This window comes from Hippopotamus amphibius, chromosome 2, assembly GCF_030028045.1.
Source record: "Hippopotamus amphibius kiboko isolate mHipAmp2 chromosome 2, mHipAmp2.hap2, whole genome shotgun sequence".
In the NCBI taxonomy this organism is placed as follows: domain Eukaryota; kingdom Metazoa; phylum Chordata; class Mammalia; order Artiodactyla; family Hippopotamidae; genus Hippopotamus; species Hippopotamus amphibius.
The window spans coordinates 29,343,967-29,365,552 of record NC_080187.1 but is presented as its reverse complement, the minus strand read 5'-3'; the positions used below and the strand labels follow the sequence as shown (position 1 = coordinate 29,365,552).

Genomic DNA, 21,586 nt, shown 5'->3' with positions numbered 1-21,586 from the left:
CCCAAAGTTAGCAGTAGGAAGGAACATATAAGATCAGATTGTAAAGAAATGAAATAAAGATCAGATAAACAAGAGAAAAGATTGACAAAACTAAGAGGTGGATTTTTGAAAAGATAAAATTGATAAACAAAACCTTTAGCTAGGCTAACTAAGAAAAAAAGAGAGAAGACTCAAATACATAAAATCAGAAATAAAAGAAGAGACATTACAAATGATAGCAAAGAAATAAATAGGATCATAAGAAACTACTATGAACAATTATATTCCAATAAATTGGATAACCTAGAAGTACTTGATAAATTCCTATAAATAAATAACTTACCAAGACTGAATCATATGGGGCTGGGAAATCTGAACATACCAATAATGAGTAAGAAAATTAAATCAAAATTATAAACCTCCCCAAAAAGAGAGACACAGGACCAGATGGTTTTACTGGTAAATTCTACCAAACATTTAAAGAATTAATATCAATCCTTCTCAAATCCATCCAAAAAATTAAAGGGGAAGGAGAACTCCTGAACTTATTTTAGGAGGTCAACATTATCCTCACACTGAAGCCAGATAAGGACACTACTAGCAAAAGAAAAAACAAAACCACAGACCAATATCTCTAGTGAATATAGATGCAAAAATGCTCAACCAAATATTAGCAAACCAATTTCAACAGCACATTAAAAAGATTATACACCATGATCAAGCAGGGTTTATCACTGGGATGCAAAGATGGTTCAACATACACAAATCAATAAATGCAATATACCACATTAACAGAATAAAAGATTAAAATCATATGATAATCTCAATGGAAGCATAAAAGAAAATTTGACAAGATACAGCATATTCTCATGATAAAAATCATCAATAAATTGGGTATAGAAGGAACATGTCTCAACTTAATAAAGGCCATATATGACAGAACCACAACTGACATCATATTCAATGATTAAAGGTGGAAAGCTTTTCATCTAGGATCAGAAAGAAGTCAAGGGTACCCACTCTTGGCACTCTTATTCAATATAGCACTGGAAATCCTACCTAGGATAATCAGGCAAGTAAAGAAATAGATACAAACTGAAAAGGAAGAAGTAAAATTATCACTATTTGCAGATGATATAATCTTATACAGAAAAAAATCTTAAAGACTCAACCAAAAAACTGTTTGAACTAATCAATGAATTCAGTAAAATTGTATGATATAAATCTACATTCAGAAATCAGTCGCATTTATATACACTAACAATAAAACATCTGAAAAAGAAATAAATGAAACAATCCCATTTACAATATCATCAAAAACAATAAAATATTGATACTTAGGAATTAATATAAGCAAGGAAGTGAAACTACAAGACTTTCATGAAATCAAAGTAATTGAAGACACAAATGGAAAGATATTCCAACTTCATGTATCAGAAGAATTAATATTGTTAACATATCCATACTACTCAAGTCATCTATAGATTCAGTGCAATCCTTATGAAAATTCTAATGGCATTTTTCACAGAAGAGGAAAAAAAAATTCCTGAAATTTGTATGAAGCCACAAAGACCACAAATAGAGGAATCCTGAGAAAGAAGAACAAAACTGAAGGCATCACACTTCCTGATTTCAAACTGTATTACAAAACTATAGTAATCAAAAGAGTACGGTACCAGCATAAAAACAGACACACAGACCAATGGCACAGAATAGAGAGCCCAGAAATAAACCCCCACATATACAATAAAAAAAAATTTGACAAGGGAGCCAAGAATACTCAACAAGGAAAGGATAGTCTCTTCAAAAATTGTGCTGGGAAAACTAGATAACCATGTGCAGTAAAACTAAATAATACCCCTATCTTACACCACTCACAAAGTTAACTTGAAATGGATTAAAGACTTAAACATAATATCTGAAATTATAAAACTGCTAGAAGAAAACATGGGGAAAACTTTCTTTGACATTGGTCTTGGCAATGATATTTTGCATATGACACCAGAAGTACAAGCAACAAAAGCAAAAATGAACAAGCGGGACTACAACAAACTAAAAAGCTTCTCCACAGCAAAAGAAATAACAATAAAATAAAATACAACGTACGTAATGGGAGAAAATACATGCAAACAATATATCATATAAGGGGTTAATATCCCAAATGTATAAAGAACTCAATAACAAAAAGTAAACAATCCAATTAAAAAGTGGTCAGAGGAACTTAGATATTTTCCAAAGAAGACATACAACTGGCCAAGAGGTACATGAAAAAATGCTCAACATCATTAATCATCAGGGAAAAGCAAATCAAATCCATGATCAAATAGCACCTTGAACCAGTCAGAATGGCTGCCATCTAAAAGAAAAGATAGAGAGAGATAGGATCAAGATGGCAGAGGAGGAGGACATGCGCTCACTGCCTCTTGCAAGAGCACTGGAGTTACAACTGACCCCTGAACAATCATTGATAGAAAGACACTGGAACTCACCAAAAAAGACACCCCACATCCAGAGACAAGGGAGAAGCTGCAATGAGATGGTAGGAGGGGCACAATCATGTTAAATCAAATCCCATAAATGCTGGGTGGGTAACTCACAAACTGGAGAACAGTTATACTGCAGAAGTCCACCCACTAAAGTGAGGGTTGTGAGCCCCATGTCAGGCTTCCTAACCTGGGGGTCCAGCAATGGGAAGAGGAATCCCCAGAGAATCAGACTTTGAAAGCTACGGGGATTTGATTGCAGGACTTCCACAGGACTGGGGGAAATAGAAATTCCACTCTTGGAGGGCACACAAAACAGTGTGCTCACCAGGACCCAGAAGGAAGGAGCAGTGACCCCCTAGGAGACTAAACCAGACCTACCTGCTGGTGTTGGAGGGTTGCCTGCAGAGGTGGGGGGCAGCTGTGGCTCACTAAGGAGACAGGGGCACTGGTGGCAGGGGTTCTGGGAAGTGTTCATTGGCATGAGCCCTCCCATGGTCTGCCATTAGCCCCACCAAAGAGCCTGCAAGCTCCGGTGCTGGGTCGTCTCAGGCCAAACAACCAACAAGTTGGGAACACAGCCCCACCCATTAGCAGACAAGCAGATTAAAGTTTTACTGAGCTCTGCCCACCCAGTCCTACCCACCATCAGTCCCTCCCACCAGGAAGCAGGCACTAGCCTCCTAGATAGCTTCCTCCACAAGAGGGCAGACAGCAGTATCAAGCAGTATCAGCAGTATTTCGTCTTGTGGAACTGAAAACCACAGCCACAGAAAGATAGAGAAAATGAAAAAGCAGAAGACTTTACTGCACTAGAAAAAGGGACAGGATAAAACCCCAGAAAAACAACTAAATGAGGCAGAGATAGGCACCTTTCCAGAAAAAGAATTCAGAATAATGATGGTGAAGATGATCCAGGACTTTGAAAAAAGACTGGATGCAAAGATCAAAAAGTTTACCAAGGACCTAGAAGAATTAAAGAGCAAACAAACAGAGATATGCAACACAATAACTGAAATGAAAAATACACTAGAAGGAACCAATAGCAGATTAACTGATGCAGAAGGGTGAATAAGTGACCTGGAAGACAGAATGGTGAAAATCACTGATGCAGAAAAGAATAAGGAAAAAAGAATGAAAAGAACTGAAGACAGCCTAAGAGACCTCTGGGACAATGTTAAAGGCACAAACATTCGCATTAGAGGGGTCCCAGAAGGAGAAGAGTGAGAGAAAGGACCCAAGAAAATATTGGAAGAGATTATAGTTGAAAACTTCCCTAACATGGGAAAGGAAATGGCTATGCAAGTCCAGGAAGTGCAGTCAGTCCCAGGCAGGATAAACCCAAGGAGAAACATGCCAAGACATATAGTAGTCAAATTGACAAAAATTAAAGACAAAGAAAAGTTATTAAAAGCAACAAGGGAAAAATGACAAATAACACACAAGGGAATTCCCATCAGGTTAACAACTGGTTTCTCAGCAGAAACTCTGCAAGCCAAAAGGGAGTAGCACGATATATTTAAAGTGATGAAAAGTAAGAACATACAACCAAGAATACTCTACCCAGCAAGGATCTCATTCAGATTTGATGGAGAAATCAAAAGCTTTACAGACAAGCAACAGCTAAGAGAATTCAGCACCACCAAACCAGCCCTACAACAAGTGCTAAAGGAACTTCTCTAAGTGGGAAACAGAAGAGAAGAAAAGGACCTACAAAAACAACAACAAAACAATTAAGAAAATGGTAATAGGAACATACAAATCGATAATTACCTTGAATGTAAATGGACTAAATGCACCAACCATAAGACACAGACTGGCTGAATGGATGCAAAAACAAGACCCATATACATGCTGTCTACAAGAGAACCATTTCAGACCTAGGGACACATACAGACTGAAAGTGAGGGGATAGAAAAAGGTATTCCATGTTAATGGAAATCAAAAGAAAGTTGGAGTAGCAATACTCATATCAGATAAAATAGACTTTAAAATAAAAAATGTTACAAGAGACAAGAAAGGACACTACATAAAGATCAAGGGATCAACCTAAGAATAGGAGATAACAATTATATATGCACCCAGTATAGGAGCACCTCAATATATAAGGCAAATGCTAACAACTATGAAAGAGGAAATCGACAGTAACACAATAATAGTGAGGGACTTTGACACCCCATTTACACCAATGGACAGATCATCCACACAGAAAATTAATAAGGAAGCATAAGCTTTAAATGACACAATAAATCAACTTGATTTAATAGATATCTACAGGACATTACATCCAAAAACAGCAGATTACACATTCTTCTCAAATGCACATGGAACATTCTCCAGGATACATCACATTTTGTGTCATAAATCAAGCATTGGTTAATTCAAGAAAATTGAAATCATATCAAGCTTCTTTTCTGACCACAATGCTATGAGATTAGAAATCAATTACTTGAAAAAAACTCTAAAAAACACAAACACATGGAGGCTAAACAATGCGCTACTAAATAACCAAGAGACCACTGAAGAAATCAAAGAGGAAATCAAAAAATGCCTAGAGACAAATGACAATGAAAACACAATGATCCAAAACCTATGGGATGCAGCAAAGGCAGTTCTAAGAGGGAAGTGTATAGCAATACAATCCTACCTCAAGAAACAAGAAAAATCCCAAATAAACAATCTAACCTTACACCTAAAGAAACTAGAGAAAGAAGAGTAAACAAAACCCAAATTTAATAGACAAACTGGGACATCTGTAGAGACATGGGTGGACCTAGCGACTGTCATACAGAGTGAAATGCAACAGAAAGAGAAAAACAAATATGGTATATTAACACGTATATGTGGACTATAGAAAAGTGGTACAAATCAACCAGTTTACAAGGCAGAAACAGAGACATAGATGTAGAGAACAAACATATGGACACCAAGTGGGGAAAGTGGGGAGGGTTCGGGGGAAATGAATTGGGAGATTTGGATACCAAATTGTACACTCTAAATATATGCTGTTTATTGTCTAACAGTATCTCAATGAAAGTTCTTTAAAAAAAAAAAAAGACAAGAGAGAACAAGTGTTGGTAAAGATTTGGAGAAAAAGAAAGGCCTGTGCACTGTTGGTGGAAATATAAATTGCTTTAGCCACCAGGAAAACAGTATGAAGATCCCTCAAAAAATTAAAAATAAAATTACCATATGATCCAGAAATCCCACTCCTGGGTACACATTCAAAGAAAATGAAAGCAGGATATCAAAAAGATATCTGTACTTGCATGTTTATTACAGCATTATTCACAATAGCTGAAATATGGTAACAATGTAAGTTTCTGTCAAAGGGTGAATGGATAAAGAAGATGTGGTACATATAGACAATGGAATAACATCCAGCCATGAGAAAGAAGGAAATCCTGCCATTTGGGACAACGTGGATAGACCTTGAGAGTATTATGTTAAGTGAGATGTCAAGCAGGGAAAAACAAATACTGTCTGATATCATTTACATGTGGAATCTAAAAATGCCATACTCATAGAAACAGAAAACAGAAAGGTAGTTACCAGAGGCTATGGAATGAGGGAACTGGGGAGATGTTGGTAAAATTATATAAACTTACAATCAGAAGATGAATACTTTCTGGGAATCTAATGCACAGCATTGTGATTATAGGTAACAATACTGTCTTATACACTTGAAAGTTGCTAAAAGACTAGATCTTAAAGGCCTTACCATCCAAAAAAATAATTATGTGATGTGATGAAGGTGTTAGCTAATGCTATTGCAATATATGTGTATCGAATCAACATATTGCATACCTCAAGCTTACACAATGTTATATGTCAATTATATGTTAATAAAAATGCAGACTAGCACATAAAAATATAGATTTTGAGTTTTTCAGGTTGAACAGACAGAGAAAGATGTTGGGGAAAAAGGACTCAGGTCCTGCTTCCTTTCAACATCCTTTATTATCCGGTGGTCTTTTAGTAGAAATTACTACTGCAAACAATAACTATAAATATTGAAACAACATATAACTTCATGATATGCAAACTATAGACAGCATTTGAGGAACTAAATGTAAAATTGTCCATCTGTTTACTAGTATATATTCTGAATGCCCACCATGCTCAAGGCACATCTTCAGGTAGTACTGTGATACAGAAAACTAAAGTAGAAAGTTTTCTGCCATTAAGTATTTTTCAGTCCCTTTGGGAAAACTTGTTGCATAGATATATATGTGAGATATATCTATATCTATCTATAGATAGATACAAATATATAGATATATACATACACATCTCACAGGCAATGAATAATATCTTTTTGTTCCTCAGTTAATTGCTAAAATGAAGACAATAATACCATATATCTCATGAGCTTGTAATAAGGGTCAGTAAGTGAAATACTTGAAAAGTGAATAGAAAAATGCTCCTCTCCTCCCACTCGATTGATATTATTTATTATTCTCTGGTATTAAATGTCAGATGCCTGTGCAGCATAAATTATAGCATTTAGAGTAAATGTAGAAAAAATATGTAGAAGGTTAAGAAGAAATTACTAATTTGAAAAAGTAGGCTTATCTGAAAAAGCTTTAACAAAAAGTTATTGAGAAGGAGTATTCATTTCTGGGGCGAAGTTTGAGTTTGAGTTCAAATCTTTGTTATTAAAGTCAAAGACAAATTGTTTTTAATAAAAGGTTATATTGTGTTCCATATTCTTCAACTCTGACTTGGATCTCAAGGGAAAATAAAGTTCAGTTTTAATTTTCTATTGACATTTAATTGTCAGTTTCAATTGTTTACATTCTTCTAACCTACTTCCCTGCATCCCTTGCAGAGTGGTGGTGCAAAATTCTAAAATCTCATTTTGGGCTCTTAGTGCAAGATGGGGCAGTGCTGCTAATAGACTGCAGCGGTAAGAGTCACAAAGGCTGAATTTGAGATCTTTTCTACCCTCTCATATAATGGCTGGATAACCTTTAAAGTCTGAAGCTCTCCATTTGTGTAATAGGAATAATTGCACTAACTCATGGTAGTATTCTGAGAATACCCAAGAAACACATGAGATATTTGAAAGCACTATGCAAATAAAGTCAATTTACACAATTGTGAAAAGTTTTCAGATAACCCCCCCCCCAAAACACCAATAGTTATTAAAGGCTTTTTTTCTGTTTCGGTCCTAAAATCTTCAAATGTTGTGGTAATGTAGACAGTGATATAAGTTTCATGATTGAGTTGTATTACAACAAGAACATACCGATTATAAAATATAATTGGATCTAATTACATTCCCCCTGGAGTTCTGGAAAGTTTTCAACCCTCCATGTTTACATTCCTAATTTCAGTTTGTTGCAAATATTGGACCCCTCCGTGGCTTGCCCCAAAAAGCATTTAAATTGCCTTGCTATGCTAATGGCTGGTCTTTTGGAGGATGTTTCTGGGGCTCAAAATGTAGAGAAACAGTTAGATAACCACAAAGCCCCCTAGAATCTCTGTGGTACCTTACATATTTTTTCTTGAACTAGAAACTCTGGACCTGAGCATCAGTATATTTTAAATAGATCTATCTACCAATTTAACCTGAGGAATAAACTACTGATAACTCAAAACTTGAAGAAAATAATTACAGCACCTTGCTTGTTATCTAATGCACACTAATATCCCCTCTCTTTATCCTGAAAATTATTACATACAATGAAAAGCATTTCTTGAGGCTGTAAGGCAAAGCAGCTATTAAGGAAGAAGACAGATCTCAAATCAAGAAAAGGAAACCATTCCTCAGACTCAGAGGTACATAAATGACATAATGTTCCATATTCTTCTGCTGTAAATATTGCTTTTCCAATTACAGTTAAGATATCAATTTTATATGTTTTAAGTGGATGTATCTATTTTCTAATCTGTCAAGTTTTTATCATTTAGTGTCATAAATCTTCGTGTTATATTTTAGACCATTGCTGGGTAATTTTCATAACAAAGATCTTAGGTAGGAATTGGCCTTATTTAAAAAAGAGAAAAAAATAAGTTCCAAATATTTGAGTTTCAAATCTAGATACTCTAAAATAAAATTCAGTGCACTTTGCTACATCAGCCTCTTCAAAAAAATTTATTCTGGCTCTGCTCCCCTCCCCACAGCAGATAGAATGAGAACATTAGATTTGTTTAATTGGTGATATTAGAGACACTATTGCAAAACAGGTATGTTATCTGTTACTTTCTTTCGCATGTAAGCAATTTGAATGGTAGTATTGGACCTATAAGCTGCTGAAAAATTAATTCTCTGTCCCAAATGTGTTGAACTGTAATGCAATCATTTGACCATCTTCAGCAGTTCCTATGACCAACATATTAAAATATATTTTTAAAAGCTGTTAAAAATAGCTGAGATACCATATCACCTAAATGATTATATTCAAAATAATTGCTGAATTCAAATTAATTAAGACAAAAAATATGATTCCTATATCTAACCCTCTAAATACGACTAAACACAAACCATCTCTTCCCTGAATCCTTTCTGGAAGCTCCTTGAGCCAAGATCACCATAATTAGTACCTTAGTGAATTCTGATTCCAGAGAGTAAATTATGAGGAAGCAAAAATGCACGATAGGTCCTTTATCTCTTGTTTTGATTATTAGTGGCCTGGACTAATCTATTAACTTTGTATAACAGACATATTCCAGAAAAAAAAAAGAGCACTTATTTCATCTATTCCTACACTGCGCTAAGTGTTGTAATTTGTAGGAGAAACTTGGCTCAGTGGATCAAATCTGTGGTTGTCATATTCTCCATATATCTCCATATATCCATATGTGTCATTCTTTTTGGATTCCAAGTTTATTTAGTTTAGCCTCTCTCCAGTTTCCATTCAAACCAATAAGTTTAACACAGCACACTTTCCCTGTTTGAGATACAGCATTTTGGAAAGAGTGTGAGCTTTAGAGCCATTCAACACTTGCTTCCTATACACAATCAATTAGGCACAGAACATTGAGTAAGAAATTTACCTTCTCTCAGAATTGCTTTCCTTGTTACTAAAATGAAAATGTAAAGTCATATGAAAGGAAAGCATTAAGTTGTTTAACAAATACTAAAGTATTTGTATAAAGAATTTTTATTTTTGGAATATAATTGCTTTACACTGTTGTGCCAGTCTTTGCTGTACAAAAAAGTGAGCCAGCTGTATTTATACATATATCCCCATATCCCCTCCCTTCTGCGACACCTTAACACCCTCCCTATCCCAGCTCTCTAAGTCATCACCCGTCATGGAGTTGATCTTCCTGTGTCAGCAGCAGCCTCCCACTAGCTATCTATTTTAAATTTGGTAGTGTGTATATATCAATGCTACTCTCTCACTTCACTTCCTTCCAGCTTCCCCTTTGCCCCCCACCCCATGTCCTCAAGTCACTTCTCTACATCTGCATCTTTATTCTTGCCCTGTCACTGGGTTCATCAGTACCATTTTTTTGATTCCATACATATGAGTTAGAATATGATATTTGTTTTTCTCTTTAGGGCTTACTTCATGCTGTATGACAGACTCTAGGTCCATCCACCTCAATAAAAATAACTCAATTTCAATCCTTCTTATGGCTGAGTTATATTCCGTTGTATATATGTGCCACATCTTCTTTGTCCATTCATCTGCTAATGGGCATTTAGGTTGCTTCCATGTCCTGGCTGTTGTAAATAGTGCTGCAATGAATATTGTGATACATGTTTCTTTTTGGATTATGGTTTTCTCAGGGTATATGCCCAGGAGTGGGATTGCTGGGTCATATGGTAGTTCTATTTTTAGTTTTTTAAGGAACCTCCAAACTGTTTTCCATAGTGGCTGCACCAATTTACATTCCCACCAACAGTGCAGGAGGTTTCCATTTTCTCCACATCCTCTCCAACATTTGTTTCTAGATTTTTTGATGATGGCCATTCTGACCAGTGTGAGGTGCTATCTCACTGTGGCTTTGAGTTGCATTTCTCTAATGATTAGTGATGTTGAGCATCTTTTCGCGTGTTTGTTGGCCATCTGCATGTCTTCTTTGGAGAAATGTCTATTTAGGTCTTCTGCCCATTTGTGGATTGGGTTATTAGCTTTTTTGATATTGAGCTGCATGAGCTGCTTGTATATTTTGAAGGTTAATCCTTTGTCCGTTGTTTCGTTGGCAACTATATTCTCCCATTCTGAGGGTTGCCTTCTTGTCTTGATTATGGTTTCTTTTGCTGTGCAAGAGCTTTTAAGTTTCATTAGGTACCATTTGTTTATTTTGATTTTATTTCCATGATTCTAGGAAGTGAGTCCAAAAGGATCTTGCTTTGATTTATGTCATGGAGTATTCTGCCTATGTTTTCCTCTAGGAGTTTTATAGTATCTGGCCTTACATTTAGGTCTTTAATCCACTTTGAGTTTATTTTTGTGTATGGTGTTAGGAAATGTTCTAATTTCATTCTTTGACATGTAGCTGTCCAATTATCCCAGCTCCACTTATTGAAGAGGCTGTCTTTTCTCCACTGTATATTCTTGCCAGTACCATACTGTCTTGATCACTGTGGCCTTGTAGTATAGTTTGAAGTCAGGGAGCCTGATTCCTCCATCTCCATCTTTCCTTCTCAAGATTGCTTGGGCTATTCGGGGTCTTTTGCATTTCCATACAAATCATAAAATTTCTTGTTCTAATTCTGTGAAAAATGCCATTTGTAATTGGAAAGGGATTGCATTCCATCTGTAAATTGCTTTGGGTAGTATAGTCATTTTCACAATGTTGATTCTTCCAATCCAGGAATATGGTATGTCCCTCCATCTGTTTGTATCATCTTTGATTTCTTTCACCATTGTCTTATAGTTTTCTGCATACAGGTCTTTTGCCTCCTTAGGCAGGTTTATTCCTATGTATTTTATTCTTTTTGTTGCAATGGTAAATGGGAGAGTTTCCTAAATTTCTCTTTCTGCTCTTTTGTTGTTAGTGTATAGGAATGCAAGAGATTTCTGTGCATTGATTTTGTATCCTGCTACTTTACTAAATTCATTGATTATCTCTAGCAGTTTTCTGGTAGCATCTTTAGGGTTTTCTATGTATAATATCATGTCATCTGCAAAGAGTGACAATTTTACTTCTTTTCCAATTTGGATTCCTTTTATTTCATTTTCTTCTTTGATTGCTGTTGTTAAAACTTCCAAAACTATGTTGTATAATAGTGGTGACAGTGGGCACCCTTGCTTTGTTCCTGTTCTCAGAGGGAATGCTTTCAGTTTTTCACCATTTAGAATGATGTTAGCTGTTGGTTTGTCATATATGGCTTTTATTATGTTGAGATAATTTCCTTCTATGCCTATTTTTTGGAGAGTTTTTATCAAAAATGGATGTTGAATTTTGTCAAAAGCTTTTTTGGATCTATTGAGATTATCATATGGTTTTTATCTTTCACTTTGTGATACAATGATGTATCACATTGATTAATTTGCATATTTTGAAGAATCCTTGCATTCTTGGGATAAACCCCACTTCATCATGGTGTATGATCTTTTTAATGTGCTGTTGGATTCTGTTAGCTAGTATTTTGTTGAGGATTTTTGCATCTATGTTCATCAGTGATATTGGCCTGAAATGTTCTTTTTTGTGACATCTTTGCCTGGTTTTGATATCAGGGTGATGGTGGCCTCATAGAATGAGTTTGGGAGTGCTCCTCCTTCTGATAAATTTTGGAAGAGTTTGAGAAGGATAGGTGTTAGCTCTTCTCGAAATGTTATGACAGAATTTGCCTGTGAAGCCATCTGGCTCTGGGCTGTTGTTTGTTGGGAGATTTTTAATCACAGTCTGAATTTCAGTGCTTGTGATTGGTCTGTTCATATTTACTATTTCTTCCTGGTTCAGTCTTGGAAGATTGTATTTTTCTAAGAATGTATCCATTTCTTCCAGGTTATCCAATTTATTGGCATATAGTTGCTTATAGTAGTCTCTCATGATCTTTTGCATTTCTGTGGTGTCAGTTGTTACTTCTCCTTTTTCATTTCTAATTCTGTTGTTTTGTGTCTTCTCCCCTTTTTTTCCTGATGAGTCTGGCTAATGGTTTATCAATTTTGTTTATCTTCTCAAAGAATCAGCTTTTATTTTCAGTGATCTTTGCTATTGTTTCCTTCATTTCTATTTCATTTATTTCTGCTCTGATCTTTATGATTTCTTTCCTTCTGCTCACTTTGGGGTTTTTTGTTGTTATTGTTGTTGTTCTTCTTCTTTCTCTAATTGTTTTAGGTGTAAAGGTTAGGTTGTTTATTTGAGATTTTTCTTTCTTCTTGAGGTAGGACTGTATTGCTATAAACTTCCCTCTTAGAACTGATTTTCCTGTGTCCCATAGGTTTTGGGTCATCATGTTTTCATTGTAATTTGTTTCTAGGTATTTTTTAATTTCCTCTTTGATTTCTTCAGTGATTTCTTGGTTGATTAATAGCATATTGTTTAACCTCCATGTGTTTGTATTTTTTACAGTTTCTTTCCTGTAATTGATACCTAGTCTCATGGCATTGTGGTCAGAGAAGATGCTTGATATGATTTCGATTTTCTTGAGTTTACCGAGGCTTGATTTGTGACCCAAGATGTGATCTATCTTGGAGAATGTTCCGTGTGCACTTGAGAAGAAATTGTATTCTGTAGTTTTTGAATGGAATGTCCTATAAATATCAATTAAGTTGCGATGGTCTAATGTGTCATTTAAAGCTTGTGTTTCCTTATTTATTTTTTGTTTTGATGATCTGTCCATTGGTGTACATGGGGTGTTAATGTCTCCTAAGAATATTGTGTTACTGTTGATTTACCATTTTATGGCTGTTAGCATTTGCCTTATGTATTGAGGTGCTCCTATGTTGGGTGCATAGATATTTACAATTGTTATATCTTCTTCTTAGATTGATCCCTTGATCATTATGTAATGTCCTTCATTGTCCTTTGTAACAGTCTTTACTTTAAAGCTAATGTGTCTGATATAAGTATCGCTACCCCAGCTATCTTTTGACTTCCATTTGCATGGAATATGTGTTTCCATCCCCTTACTTTCAGTCTGTACATGTCCCTAGGTCTGAAGTGTGTTTCTTGTAGACAGCATGTATAAGGGCCTTGTTTTTATGTCCATTTAGCTATTCTGTGTCTTTGGGTTGAAACATTTAACCCATTTACACTTAAGGTAATTATCAACATTATGTTCCTATTACCATTTCTAAATTGTTTAGGGTTTGTTATTGTAGGTCTTTTCCTTCTCTTGTATTTCCTGCCTAGAGAAGTTCCTTTCACAATTGTCATAAGGTTGATTTGGTGGTGCTGAATTCTCTTAACTGTTGCTTGCCTGTAAAGCTTTTGATTTCTCCGTAGAATCTGAATGAGATTCTTGTTGCATAGAGTATTCTTGGCTGTAGGTTTTTCTCTTTCAGGACTTTCAGTATATCCTGCTACTCCCTTCTGGCCTGCAGAATTTCTGCAGAAATATCAGATGTTATCCTTATGGGTTTTCCCTTATATGATATTTGTTGCTGTTCTCTTGCTGCTTTTAATATTTTTTTTCTGTTTAACTTTCATTAGTTTGATTAATATGCATCTCAGTGTGTTTCTCCTTGGGTTTATTCTGTGTAGGACTCTCTGTGCTTCTTGGACTTGATTAACTATCCTTTCCCATGTTGGGGAAGTTTTCCACTATAACCTCTTCAAATATTTTCTCAGACGCTTTCTTTTTTTCTCCTTCTTGGACACCTATGATTTGAATGTTGGTGTGCTTAGTGTTGTCACTGAGGTCTCTGAGAATGTCTTCTATTCTTTTTATTCTTTTTTCTCTTTCCTGCTCTGTGGCAGTTATTTCCCCCATTCTATTTTCCAACTCACTTATTCTTCTGGCTCAGTTATTTTGCTGTTTATACCATCTAGAGTATTTTTAATTTCAGTTATTGTGTTGTTCATTACTGTTTGTTTCCTCTTTGGTTCTTCTAGGTCTTTATTCAATGTTTCTTGCATTTTCTCTATTTTGTTTTCAAGATTTTGGATCATCTTCACTATCATCACTCTAAATTCTCTTTCAGGCAATTTGCCAATTTATTCATTTATTTGGTCTTGTGGGTTTTTTTCCTGCTCCTTTGCCTGCAAAGTGTTTCTTTGTTTTCTCATTTCGTCTAATTGATAGTACTTGCTGTCTGCTCCCCCTATGCTTCCTAGCAGTAATTCCTCTTGTTTCTGCCCTCTGCCCCCTGTGGTGGTGTTGGTCCAGTGTCTTGAGTAGGCTCCCTTATGGAAGGGTCTGGTGCCTTCTTTCTGTTGTATGAATCTGGGTCTTTTCCCTCTGATGAGCAGGGCCATGTCAGGTGGTGTGTTTTAGGGTATCTGTGAGCTTAATATGGCTTTAGGTAGTCTGTGTGCTGATGGGTGGGCTTGTGTTCCTGTTTTCTTTGTAGTTTGGTATCCAACACTGGCAGTTGCAGGAAGTCAGGTGAAGCCAGGTCTTATACTCTGACAGAGGCCTCCGTGAGAGTTCTCTGCAGTTAATCTTCCCTGTGGCTGAGGACTCTCTAGTGGTCTACTGTCCTGGACTCTGTGCTCCCTCCCCAGAGCCTCAGACTTGACTGCTGGTTGAGGAATCCAGACCCTTAGGCACTTGTCCCTGCAATAAAGGGGACCATAAAAGACTATCCAAGCCCCAGAGAATGAACAGCCAGATAAAAAGATGATGTTTGTGGGTGAGGTCCCAAACATAGAAGCTTCTGTCCCAGTGGAGTTTAGGACATGCCCACCTCCTGGGACATGGATGCATTCTGGTTCTCCACCTTGGAAGCTCCCAGAGATGTTCTTCTTTTCCTCTGGGTATGTGTTAAAGTGCCCTCATTCTTGGAAGTAAGAAAAAAAAACGGAAAACCCAGACAGAATGAACCAGTTATTATTACTTTGGTTACTTTAATAACAAAAGCAATCAGTTAAGACCTAGCTGTGAAGGACGCAACAGAGCTTTGGTCTCACTTCAGATTGAACCTAGATTCACTTTAGTTTTCACAGGACTGAGCTGAGAACCCAGAGGAAATGGGAGGACTGTGTTTTTGCCAAGGGAATTAAAAGTTTTGGATACTAATTTGACCTAAAATGAACTGCTATTGTCTAGTTACAAAAAAAGGATGAATTTTGAGTCAGGTTGTCTACAAGCTAGAGGAGGAGCCAATGATTGCCCTGAAAAACAATGTTTACAAACTCACCAAGCACAGGTCACTGTTCAATATTACTGAGAAAAGTACATGACCATGAAGAAGCCTCTAAATTAGCCATTTCTCTGTGTTTTCATCTTTAATACTGCTTTGGTCAAAATCCAAAGATTCCCAGTTGCCTGGAGAATAAATTATAATTTCTGATTACTACACTTGATATACCTCACAAATTGGAAAATCTTTGTTCCTCTTTTTCTTTCTGTATCTGACTATTGCACCCCTATACATTGTTTTCTTGTCTAGAAGCCCCAGTGATGCATTTTGTCCTCAGCCCATTAGCTAAAACTATTACTCTTCAGGTCATCAAGGTAAAATTCAATTGATGTAATGAAATATTGCCCTAGCCCTCTCTCACGAGATCTCCCCTTCTTTGAAGTCTGATTGAACTTACTCTTAGAGTTTGAATAAAGCATGTGCACTGATTCAGAGGCTTCCCCCAAGAGAAGCTGTCTGGTTTCCTACCAAAAGACCTCACCATACAGCAATACTGTGCATCTTGCTGTTGTTGCTGCTGCTTTTTAACCAAGGTCCACTTTCTCTTAGCCTCAAGGTTGATTTGCTAACACAGGAAGAGGCTGGATCTCCTTCACAGGGTTTGATTCACACCAGCTCACAGATACTGCTATGAAGCACAGTACCATACTTTACAATGAGAAAACAAGGGCTGATGAGGAGCAGTCACTTAATACTTTTGCTCAGTCCATTCTTTCCTTCTATACAGGTGGTCTGGATACCTCCTTCTCATCAGAAGGGGAAAACTAGGTCAAAAATCAAGCGGGTTACTTATATGCATAGCATATTTAGTGAAATCAAGCTAATAGCAATGCCAGATTCATCGATCTCTACATTAACTATAACCTCTCCGAGGTTATACTTGACTTAAAATTTGTTGGATGAGCACTGCCTCTCATTGACCCTAGGAATTTCCTTTCATTCTACATTGCTAACTAACTACCTTATGACCAAATTTTTTTTCTTCAACTAGATTAAAAACTCTATTTTTTAAAAATGTCTTGTCTACCTAAGCTTTAACCCATCTTTTTCTTTTAAATGCCTTAATGTTTTCCTTCATATCAATTATGTGTTGTTTTTATGGTTTCAGAACTCAAGTTTCCTTTTCTTTTACATTTATGATAGTCCCTTCTATTAAACTACCTTTCTGATTAGAGCTCCTTCAGAGGCATTTGCCTTATATTGCTCTCTATGATTTTATATGTGTTTTTATTTGTCTGTTTCCTTTTAAACTTAGGCTTTAATCTTACTCCTTTGTATTTTATTTTCCATTCCTCTGTACATTATTTTGCTCAATCCTTAAAAAGCTACCTATATTCTCCCATAATCACTGACTCCACTAACATTTCCTTCCCAAACCAAAACTATCTTTTTGATTTGTCCCTAAAAATGCATGCACCCTTGTAAGAGATGTATTTAAATTTGTACATAAATTTTACTGTGCTAGAAATCTCAGCACTGCTTACTTTTCTCAATTTTGCTGGGATCTATTTATGTTGCTATATGGACTTCTAGTTCATTCGCTCCTCACTTCTGCAAACAGTTCCATAATGCATGCTCACATGTGGTAGAACCATTCCTCTGATGATGGATATCAAGGTTGCCTCCAGCCTCCTTTGCCGCAAACCTTGCAATGATGAGCATCCTCATGCTTGTCCCCTTATAATGCTGGGCAAGGACTTATCTGAGACACATTCCCAGGACTGGGATCATTGGGTCCTACCCATTTTAATGCAGCCAGAGTGTTTTCCAGTTTATCAGTGTACATTCCCATCAGAGATCTACCTCCCCACATGTTTGCCAACATTTGATACTATCTACTTTTCTAAAGAATATGAATACTTATGGCTAGTTTAATAATGTTTTTTTCTAGTTTTGAACATTTAATGAGCATTTTTCAGATTTTCTAAGTGTTAGAACCTGTATATGTACTTATCAGCCATTTAGGAAAATTTGTTGGTGAATCACTGATTCATATCCTTTGACCAATTTGCTATTGGTTTAAGCCTTTATATTTTAAAAGCTTTTCCTCTACTATAAGTTCCCAAGATTTTCTATAATGTCTTTTATTAATATAATAATTTTTTCACATGTAAATTGTTAATATAGATGGTTTCCAACTTCATGTATGATAATCCAAGGATCAAATATTATTTTTTTATATATAAAGATATTTTCTTAACATGACCTACTAAGCTACTTCCCCATTGCTTTAGGTTGATAGTTTTATGATAATGTCAAATCCCCATATAAACCTATGTTTATATCTGAGGTCTCTTTTCTTTCCTACTGGACTGTTTAAGTGTTCTGAACCATGATCATAATGTTTTTATTAGTGTGGCTTTGTTGTGTGTTTTAAATATGGATTTTCCCCTTACTTTTCTTTTATAAAATTGTGTGCAAATTGTACAAATTTATTCCTCTATAAAAATTTTAGAAGAGGAATTCATATTCCTCAAAAAAAAAAATCCAGCTAAGTAAAAAGGAATGAAGCTGGGACATTTGTAGAGACATGGTGGACCTAGACACTGTCATACAGAGTGAAGTGAGTCAGGAAGAGAAAAACAAATATCATATATTAACACAAATATGCAGAATATAGAAAAATGGTACAAATCAACCAGTTTTCAAGGCAGAAATAGAGACACAGATGTAGAGAACAAACATATGGACACCAAGTGGCGAAAGTGGGGAGGGTTGGGGGGGAATGAATTGGGAAATTGGGATTGCCATATATACATTACTAATAAGAAAAAAAATATCAAATTGTACATTCTAAATATATGCAGTTTATTGTCTGTTTACTGTATCCCCATAAAAGTTCTTAAAAAAAACCAGCTAAAATTTTGAATGTATTTAATTCAATGTATGGACTAATTTGGAGAAAAATGGCAGCCTTATATTTTTATCCCATCTCTTAACATGTTATACCTTTTGAATTACTCATATTTTGTTATGCTATTTAATTTAATCTTTAATGATTTCTGTAAAGGCCTTGTACGTGCTTTGTTAGGATAAAACTCAGGTGTTTTGTAATTTGTTATTTTTATTATATCTATTTTTATCATGTTTGCTAATCATTTATCACTAATATAGAGAGAACTACTGATTTCTATTGATCTTACACCCAGAAATCTTACTAATTTTTTTCATCAGGTCCTGTGAATTGTTTAGTCTCTTTTTATTATTATCAATACTTCTACCTTTTTCTTGTCTTATGATTTTGACCAGGGCTACCAAGACTGTGTTAAATAGTAGCTATAAGAGTAGGCCTTCTTATCTTAATCCAGATTTTAATGAAAATGTATAAAATGTCTCAATTATTAGTGAACTGTAATTTCCTATAGATTTTTGGTATATAGTTTCCTTTAAAAATTAGTAAGTTAGGGCTTCCTAGGTGGCACAGTGGTTAAGAGTCTGCCTGCCAATGCAGAGGACACGAGTTCGATCCCTGCTCCAGGAAGATCCCACATGCCGCGGAGCAACTAAGCCTGTGTGCCACAACTATTGAGCCTGCGCTTTAGAGCCCGTGAGCCACAACTATTGAGCCCATGTGCTGCAACTACTGAAGCCCTCGCGCCTAGAGCCCATGCTCTGCAACAAGAGAAGCCACGGCAATGAGGAGTCCGCGCACCACAACGAAGAGTAGCCCCCACTCATCGCAACTAAAAGAAAGCCTACGCACAGCAAAAAAGACCCAACACAGCCAATAAAATAAATAAATAAATTTATTAAAAAAAAAATTAGGAAGTTACCTCCTGTTTGTGAACTTCAAATACGTTATATGAAAATTATGAATTGATCTTCACCAAATTTATTTCCTGTCTCTCTTGAAATAATTGCTTTTTCTTTTTATTAATTTAATGTTTTATTGAAGTACAGATGATTTGCAGTGTTGTGCTAATTACTGCTGTATAGCAAAGTGCCTCCATTATACACATATAGACATACTTATTGTAATATTCTTTTCCATTATGGTTTATCACAGGATACTGAATAAAATTTCCTGTGCTATACAGTAGGACCTTGTTCTTTATCCATCCTACATATAATACTTTACATCTGCTAATTCCAAATTCCCAATCCATCTCTCTCTCACATCCCCACCGCCTAAGCAACCACAAGCCTGTCCTTTATGTCTGTGAGTCTGTTTCTGTGTTTGAGATCTAAAACATCCTATAATCAAATGTGCTCTTTTAACCCTGAAAAAATCAGGTTAGGATTCCTACTCTAGTGACCTCGGTTTACAGTAAGAAATTTGTCCCAGAGCTATGTTGTTGCAGCCAAATACAGAACTATAGTAACAAAGAATATGATTCTTAAAAGAGGAGCTCTTGCAGACACTGTATTAACAAATATCTGTTCTATCTTCCATAGAGTGCTGTTTGAGAAAGGATATACACAGTATGGGAAGGACCAACGATTCCACATTGACAGAATTTGTCCTGGTTGGGCTTTCTGTCCACCCAAAGCTCCAGAAAGTTTTCTTTGTGCTAGTTCTGTGGATGTACCTGATGATCCTGTTGGGAAATGGAGTCCTTATCTCTGTAATCATCTATTATTCTCACTTGCACACCCCCATGCATTTCTTCCTCTGTAATCTTTCTTTCCTGGACATTTGCTATACCAGCTCATCTGTCCCATTAATTCTTGACAGCTTTCTGACAGTAAGGAAAAGGGTTTCCTTCTCTGGCTGCATGGTACAGATGTTTCTCTCTTTTGCCATGGGGGCCACAGAGTGTGTGCTTCTAGGCATGATGGCACTTGACCACTATGTGGCCATCTGCTACCCACTGAGATACCCTGCCATCATGAGCAAAAGTGCTTATGTACCCATGGTGGCTGGATCTTGGATCGCTGGGATTGTTGACTCAGTGGTACAGACATCTCTCACAATGCAATTACCATTCTGTGCTAACAATGTCATTAACCATTTTGTCTGTGAAATTCTGGCTCTCTTAAAATTGGCCTGTGCTGATATTTCAATTAATGTGATCAGCATGGTGGGTTCAAATCTGATAGTTCTAGTTATTCCATTGCTAGTAATTTCCATCTCTTACATTTTTATTGTTGCTGCTAGTCTAAGGATCCCTTCCACTGAAGGAAAACATAAGGCCTTCTCCACCTGCCCTGCCCACCTCACAGTGGTGGTTATACTCTATGGAACCATCTTCTTCATGTACGCCAAGCCCAAGTCTAAAAGCACTACTGGTACAAATAATCAAGACATCGTTGAGGCTCTCATCTCCCTCTTCTATGGAGTGATGACCCCTATGTTCAATCCTCTCATCTACAGTCTGAGGAGTAAGGATGTAAAGGCTGCTTGGAAGAACATGCTGGGTAGGAAAAACTTCTCTGATGGAATATGAGTACTGATTTACACTATGTGACTCAGTATTCAAAGCTGCTGCAGACACAAAATTCAAATAGAGAAAATTGCCATGTGAAAACAAATTCACTAAGTGTCATTCAAAAGTATATGATAAAAATATTTTGTTTGTTGTTGTTACTAATAGTTTTTGTTCTAACTGCAGAAATTAAACATGCTTGTGGTTTTAAAAAACACTACTATGGAAATGCAAAATGTTGAAAATCTCTTAGGAATCCCCAGGAAAATGTAATCACTCTTAAACCTTTAGAAAATAATAAAGGCAAAAGATGTTTGAAAAGGCACTTCATAACCTAAAATAAGTACATTGTTAATTATTCAGAGTCATAATGAATTAGCACATATATCATATATTTATTCTTGTTGTTCATTTAGTCACTATTTGTGTCCATTAACACATAAAGCTCTCTTACATGGTGAATATGAACTTGTTTGTTTATTACCCTACAACATCTCAAAGACCTAGAATAGAATATGACACATAATAGATGCTCAATAAATAT

The 21,586-nt window shown here is 36.1% G+C and overlaps 1 protein-coding gene across 1 annotated transcript; it reads left to right on the top strand.

Moving 5' to 3' along the window:
* Nucleotides 1-20,100: 20,100 nt before the first annotated feature.
* On the top strand, nt 20,101-21,063 carry LOC130845724 (olfactory receptor 13C8-like). Its single transcript, XM_057723364.1, has one exon. The coding sequence runs from the start codon at nt 20,101-20,103 to the stop codon at nt 21,061-21,063; it is 963 nt and encodes a 320-aa protein (XP_057579347.1).
* The last annotated feature ends 523 nt before the right edge of the window (nt 21,064-21,586 follow it).

Excerpts from the sequence above, each read along its gene's own strand:
- LOC130845724 (XM_057723364.1), top strand. The coding sequence starts at position 20,101 with ATGGGAAGGACCAACGATTCCACATTGACAGAATTTGTCCTGGTTGGG.